Here is an 8408-nt window from a genome sequence, read left to right on the forward strand (position 1 = left end):
TTAGGTGAGGGCTCAAATGTTATTTTTAGCTAAAACTTTGCAAGATCATCAAAAGTTTGATCATGTTGATGTCCCAAAGTTTCAGATTTTTTTGATTTTTTTTTTGAATTTACTGTTCATAGAGGGTGTAGGCCGTAGGGGCACCCGAGTGCTAAAAATCATGTCTCTATCAAATATATATACTATGAAACATATATACTATGGAAGTAGATTTCATAATAAATCTAACAAGATTGATTTGGCATTGTGAACGTTAATACTTTTTTCGATAAGTTTGGTCAAAGTAGGCATACTTTGACTTCGAACAAAATTTATATGCAGACGAAAAAGGACCGGAGGGAGTATCATCAGGGGGGACCCATGTTGGGCCGAGTGGGGGCCTTTTTGTTTTTCAGCTTTCAACCCCAGTTTTCACTTGCTGGGAGTGAACATAACTGAAATCATCAAAATTTTTTTGTCAATTCTGCACTGGCTGTAGAGAAAATGAGGACGGCGAAAACAAGTATTCAGTGAAAATCTGAAAATTCTGACGTGGTCCATCAGGTCTATAACGAACGGCACTGATCAAAGGTGGGATATCTAATGATCCACTTAAACACAATTAGCAGAAAACCCCCTATGATAGGTTTAGGTTCCACTCTTATACGCCGCCACGGAGAATCACGTTTCGGCGGCCATGAGCCCTTGCCTTCCGACGGCAACGACAGGCCCTCCGTTCGCTGCGGCTCATCCTCCGTTGGTGGCGACTCGAGCTATGTCCTTCCCTCCGACGGCAACGATGGGCCCTCCGCCTGGGGACTGAAGCCATGATCTTCCATCCGTCGGTCGTGACAGGGCCTCCGCTTCGCCTGCGTCTCAATCTTCAGAGTACTCAATGCCGTTGTATTCAGATTCTTTTGCTTCCTACACACAGATTTTTGGCAACGAGTCCATCACCCAATCAATCTTAATCCTTTTTGTAGCTAGATACATGTACTGTACATGAGTCCCAATTACAGTCTTTACAAGCAAGTTTAGAAACAAACGGAGGGACAAGCTCCAGCCAAATATTACACAAACCTTATGATCGAGCTAGCGCAGCTAACTTGTACACTGTGTTACAGCCACATTTGGTTACAGCGAGCTGGAACATAGATCTGATGGACCACGTTATATATATGCAGCAGAAGACGGAAGGCGTAGCCAACACAAAACAAATCAAACCAAAGAGAAATGAGATACCTGGCAGAGTTTAGCTAGCAACAACGGATCTCAGTCAGTTCCATCACAGAGCAGAGCACCAACCAGATCTACTCGCTCCGTCTCAAAATTCATGTCTTATATTCGTCTAGATACGAAACGAATGTATCTAATACTAAAACATGACTTGATACATCCGTATTTAAACAAATCTAAGACAATCTCTCCAAAAATAAGGCAAAAGTATGCGGGCAATCCTGAGTCTAACTTGCAACAATCAGCTAACAGCATGTACAAAAAACAACAAAGTCATCTTCGGTCAAATAGATGCCAAGGAACGACAAGCTGTACAAACCAACAAAATACACCATCTCAACAACAATGACCACAACCAATGCCCGCACTCATCCCACAACAGACAGTAAGTAGCATGGGATGGATGATGAGCACAATCTCTCTCAATCTGACTATAAACAAACAGTGCACAGCACCAGCCAGTCAACAAATTTAACCGCCATTCGCGGGAAATGCTTCATGTACACTACAAAATTATGATGCTAACATCATATCATCATCTCCTCGCCGAGTTGCCATGTCTTTGGCTGCGGAAATAGCTGAGAAGAGCTTGCGCCTGCACCCGGTAAATTCAATTTCTTAGCAACAGAAAAAAAAATCCTTCCAGTTGTAGATAAATTTTGTAATAGGAACTTAGTGGCAAACCTTTTCTCTTGCCCGAGGTGTTCCCGACTGTGACAGCGCGACTAGAGGAGGCACGGCGCCCTCTTGGAGAACTATGCTGCAGAACCTATTGCTGTTTGTGCATAGCTGAAGCAACGCCGCGGCAGCATTTTCTTTCCCCCGTGCCGAACCCAGCTCAACGACTTCGACGAGGGCTGGGATACCACGGGCCTGCCCGATTGCGGTCCTCCCTTCTGGTATTGTGGCAAGGTTTGCCAAGACGGCTACGGCTTTGTCGACCATACCAGCAGCAGGATCCATAAGCTCGACTAGGTACTTCACAGCATCAGCTTGCACAATGCGACCCTTGTTCTCATGGAGTATAGATAGATTGAACAATGCGGTGGCTGCATCTTTCTTCCCTCGCGGCGTCCCGTTTCCCAGCAAGTCCACAAGAGGTTTGACGGCACCAGACCGTCCAATCCTCACCTTGTTCTCTTCGATAACCGAGAGACTGAACAGAGTAGCCGCTGAATTCTCTTTAGCTTCAGGGTTCCCTGTTTCCAGGACATGGATGAGAGGATCAACAGCATCTTCACTCGCAATGGCAATCTTATTGTTGTCATTGATTGACAAATTGAGGAGGGCCGTCACTGCATTTTCTTGGATTTTGGCGTCTGTTGAATGAAGGAGACCAACCAGCAAGTTTATAGCCCCACAATTTGCAATGACAATCCTGTTCTCCATGTTGTGCTTAGCTAGAAGGCGGATCTCTGATGTTGCTGATCTTTGAGCTTCTATGGAATCGCTTCTCAAATCATCAATTAGCTTGCGTACCTGATTCTCGATGGCAGAAAGATCACCTCGGGCATCCATGGACGAGGGAGATGTTATTCTGGGGAATCCCCTGTCAGATGGTTGCCGCCGAACAAATTGCCCTCTCATGCGGAGATCACCCAATCTTGGGAGCATTACATTTTCCCTTTGAGGGGCGGAAGAGACAGAAGGCCCACCGTCAGCAACTTCTCCAGATGCATCGCTACTGTAATTTGTCCTATCACCTGGAATCCGTACCATCCCATTGGCGTCGTCACATTCCCCATCAAGCTGACCGCTATTAGGAAGACTCCCATTAACAGAAGAACTGCCTACATGGTCCTGTGAATCACCGTCCAAAAGAGATGCTTGAAATGCTTCATCTGTCGATTGTTCTGAGGTTTGTACATTGGAACCAGCATGTCTTTCTTCCACACTAGATTCTCTTGCTTCAGAACTCGCAAGAGATAGCCTTGAAATATCTGGTGCAGAGCCATTTGCATAATCTGAAGACTGATTGGTGGATGCCTCATGGCCAGGACGATTCACAAGTGCATCAGAGTTCTGGTGGACCGCACTGTGGGAAGGAGATGCTCTATTCAGGCTTTTCATATACAGGTCAGCTTCTGGTGACCCAGGAATATTACCCCTACCAGCACTAGGATGTAGAGGGCTGTTGCCTGTGGCGCTCAAATCTTGAAGGGAGGAGGCTGCTGACGGAAAGTTCAACTTCAAGGATTTCACAGGATCAGGTAGCTTAATATCATGTGACTCACACCAGTTGGATATCAAAGCTTTCACAGTATAGTTAGGAATTAAATTAGAATGAGCAAGTCTTTGGCGTGTCTTCGGGCAGATAGTAAAACCTTCATCGAGCCACAACTTGATATAAACCCGCTCATAGGTCTGACCAGATGCTAAAATAACAGGATCAGACATCAGCTCCAGGGAAAGTGGGCAACAGAAATCAGCAGGAATGGGTACCCCGTTGATGTTAAGCAACTGTGTTTCCCTGAGAAGGCGCTCGTGCATATAGTTGACCATTGGAATCATCTCCTCAGCAAGCTCGAGTTCTTTACGGTTCTCACTTCGCATTGCCCTTGTTCTCAGATTCTCGAGGGATACAGCTTCCATGTATAATTCAAGGTTAGTTGACAGACTTAATGAACTTGATACTATCGACAGATTCTCGGGACTTTGTGTATCATTCCCATTTAACTTCGTTGCAACCTCCTTCGCCAAATCAAACATGTGCTCATAATTGATGTCCTGGAGTTTCTACAAGAAATCAAAAATCACAAATGACAAACATGAGCTGGATGCACAAGGCACATCAATGTAACAGATAGTAATAAAGTAATAACTAGCTATATAACAGATAAAGTCTAGAGTGGATTTTCCATTACCTGAATACAAATGCAAGCACATCCAGTCAGAGAAGGTAATAAAGAATTAGCAAGCTGGCACAATTGAAGGGAGCATCCCTGAATATCCGAGATCACTGATTCAATTTGCCAAACCTGTTTAATGTAAATAAAACATACTGAATCAGAAAAAGCAACATTTGTTGAGCAGCATTAGCTATATGACTTTTATGGCATTCATCAACCTGTGTTACCTAAAGAGCTATATTTTCTAATAAGACAAAGAACCAGTACCAAACAGAACTAGCTTAAATTACCATGAAGAACAAAAGGGCTCAAATTATTTGCATTGACTTCAAGGCTTAAGGGACATCCAGTGGCAAAAAGGACAAGTACTGGACCACAGCAGAAAATTGAGCGACTAACGAAATAAATGGGACGAGGTAACACCAGAAGAGTCAGAATACATAAGTCAAAGAAAATACGTCCAAGTACCTCCATAAGTGGCATATAATTTAGTACAGTTGTGTAGTTTATTTTGGGCTTATATGCTATTTCCCTTAAAGAATACCGCCTGCTGGAAAATCATGACATGAGTTACTAAAAATGTCAAATACTGCAGGTTAATCTTCTCACTGAAGTTTAGTGCTTGGATTGTTTACTAAGGACAATGATCAATGCCCCAGCAACCTTTGAAGGTTATTTTACACAAGAATGAGATATTTATTCAGCATAGGAACTGACCCAACACAGTTAAGGTCAGTCTACAAGTGAACCTAACAAAAAATGCTTTAGGGCGCATTTGGTAGCCTGCATTAAGGCCAACCAGGCTCTGGTGGGCTAAGTAGTGAGTTGTTTGGTTGCCTGGCTCGCGCGTAGAAACTGGCCTGCACGAAACTTAAAGCGCCCTCAGCCTGGCTCGCCAGGAACGCTCAAATTGACCGTTTTTCCAGATGCAGGCTGGGCTTAGTGCAATTTACACTACGGGGAGGATGCTAGCTGGGCTTGATGCGGGCAACCAAACAACATGCAGATATGGCCCAGAGCCTGTACACACTGAACCAGGCTCCACGGGGCCAGGCTCCACTGAGAAACTAACCAAACACACCCTTAGCTAATGTAAGTGCATACTGTTATGGTTCAACCTGGGCAAGGGTTTGAACTCCGAGACAGAATAGAACACTCACCTCACCCAGCCACTGCAGGGCCAAATCCCTGCTCTTAGCAAGGTACTGAAACTTAGTTGAATGATTGAATTACTAACTGGTTGACAAAAATAGTTACACGGTAGCAATTTATATAGGCAACTGACTTGATACATAAGCCGGATCATAGTACGAACTCTTTACAGATCCATAACTCCATCTTCCTAACTTAATAGGAATTTTCCTAGACTAAAAGGCCTGGCTGTATCCAACACAACTTCCTATCACTAAGCATGTGTTAGCCTATGACTACACAAATCTGCAGTTGTGCACACATAAGGCTGCTATCGAACATTTAGGCTGAGCCCAAACTGTTCACACTGCTTGTTTGCTACTCCCTCCGTTCCTAAATATAAATCTTTGTAGAGATTTCACTACGGACCACATACGGATGTATATAAATGCATTTTGGAGTGTAGATTCACTCATTTTGCTCCGTATGTAGTTCATAGTGGAATCTCTACAAAGACTTGTATTTTGGAACGGAGGGAGTACATCACTGCTTGGCACAGGGCAGACTACTTATATGCAGTTTCAACAGAGAAAATTTCAATTATCAAGACCCCTGAGTTATACACTGTGGCATCCATCAGATTTTGCACTACATTTTAATCAATGGAACCTGAGGGACATATGTTATTTTGTTGATGCAAATGTCAGCCAGCAAAAAAGAAGATTAAATTAAATGGTCACAGTGGAGCAGACACTGGTCACCAGCAAATGCATGTTAAAGGAAAAATTCTGCAACATAACAGGCACCACCTAAACAAAGCATTGCAAGGTGGATAGACCGATTGATTTACTTCAATTAACTTAATTATGAGGCATCATATATGAAACGGTAGTGTGGATAAATGAAATTTGGAAATATAAATTTGTCTCAGGTGTACGTACAAAGTATATTTTGCTGGTCGTTTGGTGCCAGTTCCCAATAAGCCCTGAAGCTTCATTTATAGCAGTGTCAAGCTCCCTTAACACATCATTGAGTTGCTCTACAGGAGACTTGCATATATCTTCTATGAGAGGGCTCACGATGCTTGATATATCGCATACATTTTGGCAGTACTTCTGAATAGGCTTGGGCCTTGCAGTAGAGCCATCAGAAGTCAAGGCAGTAAGGTGCGAGATACTATCGAGCAGAGTCCTCGGTGAGAAATCTTCCATCAACCCTGTGAAAAGATCCATATGTTTAGAAGTAAGAATTCATAACTCGCGAGCAAAATCCATCCTTATATGTTGGTGAATATGCAGTAGTTGAGTGTGGCTTTATGAAGCATTAGAGCTTCCCATAGAAACAAAACATTATGTGCATACGAGTGCTGATCCTAACTACCTGATTAGCTAGGTTAAAACAAGAAACACAAGTTATGTATTGGCCCATTTTCGCCTGCACTTTGATTTACCATTGGAGATTCAATTAAATGTATTCTGGTACAACAATGACAGTTTAGTGTAGACTGTGTGCAATCATGACGCAAGGGCATGCGTTATTTGGGTGAGTATCGCATGCCATGGTCAAGGAATATTAAAAGCACCAACAAGCCAACAGAGAATTAGCAAGTAGTGCAAATAGTAAGAAGTACACAACGAAGAATACTGGAATCTCCGGTTCAGTGCAGTGACCTACCTTCCCCTTTAGTATTGCTCAACCCAAGTACAAACATTAATTCCCGTCTAGCGTGCAGTATTAAGGGTATCAGGGTATAGCCTAATAACACATGGCATCCAGAGAATAGTAGTGCTGAAACGTGTAACTAAATGTAGTCCATAAACGCGACAAAATTTAAGTAGGGGGGTGAGGGAAGCCACTAAATTGCGCAGGGACATGAGCTGGTTGCCAGTTCAATTATGAACGTGATCATCTAAACTACGCCACCAAACGCAAACATACACCAGCACAGAGTGCGCTACATGAGACGTTCCTACTTCACAGCGGACAGAGTCGCAGCAAATTCTCGCCCGCAAAGCGAATGCGGGCATCTACAACAGTAACGGACATCAATGCCCAAAATGATAAAAAGTGGTACATGAATGCGACAAAAACTAGGCAGGGAGCTGGGGGGGGTAGCTACTCACTCAATTGCGCGGGAACATGAGCTGGTTGCCAGTTCAATTATGAATGTAATCATCTAAACTGCGCCACCAAACGCAAACATACACCAGCACAGAGTGCGCTACATGAGACATTCCTACTTCACAGTGGACAGAGTCACAGCAAACTCTCGCCCGCAAAAGCGAATGCGGGCATCTAGAACAGTAACGGACATCAATGCCCAAAATGATAAAAGGGGTACATGAATGCGACAAAAACTAGGCAGGGAGCTGGGGGGTAGCTGCTTAATTCAATTGCGCGTGAACATGAGCCGGTTGCCAACTCAGTTCAGAATGTAACCATATAAGGCAAACGCACTCCAGCATAGCCGGCTTTCCAGGAGATGTCCCTACTTCACAGCGCACAGAGGCACAGCAAAGCGAATGAGGGCATCTAGAACTGTAACGGTTATCACCACCCAAAACTGATAAAAGGGGTACACCAACCAATTCAGCAAGAAGCACGTAGGGAGCTGGGGGGTAGCCGTTCATTTGCGCGGGAACATGAGCCGGTCGCCAACTTGAATTAAGAACATAATTAATCATCCGAGCTGCGCCAGCAGCACGCATTACATGAAAATGATCCAGCTCCACGGCGCCCGCGTCTTCGCTCTCACGGTGAATGCAGGCATCCACTGCATCTACCGCCTTAACGACTAGTGCACCAAAATTTACATATAAGGAGGCATTGAGAACCCTGAGCACGGGAACCAACCAGGGGCGGATCTAGGCGAGGATGTGCGTGCGCTAGCAGGAATCGTGGAGGTCCACCCGCAGGGTGTACACCAATCAGTAGACGAGGACAACCTGGCGCCTCAGAACCCAACCGCCACGCACTAAGCTACCGGACCAGACCCATCCATGGCGCCGGAGCAGCTAGCACCTACCCTACCCTAGCATACCATACCATACCATACCCTAAAGCGCAATCCACCCTGGGTTCGAGCTGTCGGTCGGGAAAGCCTCCCCGCGACGCCACGAGGCCAGGCAAAGGGGGACCCGGGCAGCGGAGTTACCTGGACGGCGCGCCGGCGGATCAGCTCCGACGAAGGCGGGCCGCGGCACCGAGACGGCG

General features: G+C 45.0%; 1 protein-coding gene across 2 annotated transcripts in view; it reads right to left on the minus strand.

The window, feature by feature from the left end:
• Window positions 1-1471: 1471 nt before the first annotated feature.
• The window catches only part of LOC119270700 (U-box domain-containing protein 4-like), a 7213-nt gene continuing 276 nt past the window's right edge, over window positions 1472-8408 (minus strand). Inside the window, exons 2-6 of one of the 2 annotated variants that reach the window (XM_037552746.1) lie at window positions 8350-8408; window positions 6137-6411; window positions 4080-4193; window positions 1900-3951; window positions 1472-1810 (exon numbers count right to left, since the gene is read on the minus strand). In XM_037552746.1, coding sequence (XP_037408643.1) covers window positions 1751-1810; window positions 1900-3951; window positions 4080-4193; window positions 6137-6406 — 2496 coding nt within the window. In that variant the 5' untranslated portion in view covers window positions 6407-6411; window positions 8350-8408 and the 3' untranslated portion in view covers window positions 1472-1750. Of the gene's footprint in view, window positions 1811-1899; window positions 3952-4079; window positions 4194-6136; window positions 6443-8349 lie in introns of those variants that run through there. The other variant, XM_037552745.1, reaches the window with a different exon arrangement.

The sequence above is a fragment of the Triticum dicoccoides genome, chromosome 3A, assembly GCF_002162155.2.
Source record: "Triticum dicoccoides isolate Atlit2015 ecotype Zavitan chromosome 3A, WEW_v2.0, whole genome shotgun sequence".
NCBI lineage: Eukaryota > Viridiplantae > Streptophyta > Magnoliopsida > Poales > Poaceae > Triticum > Triticum dicoccoides.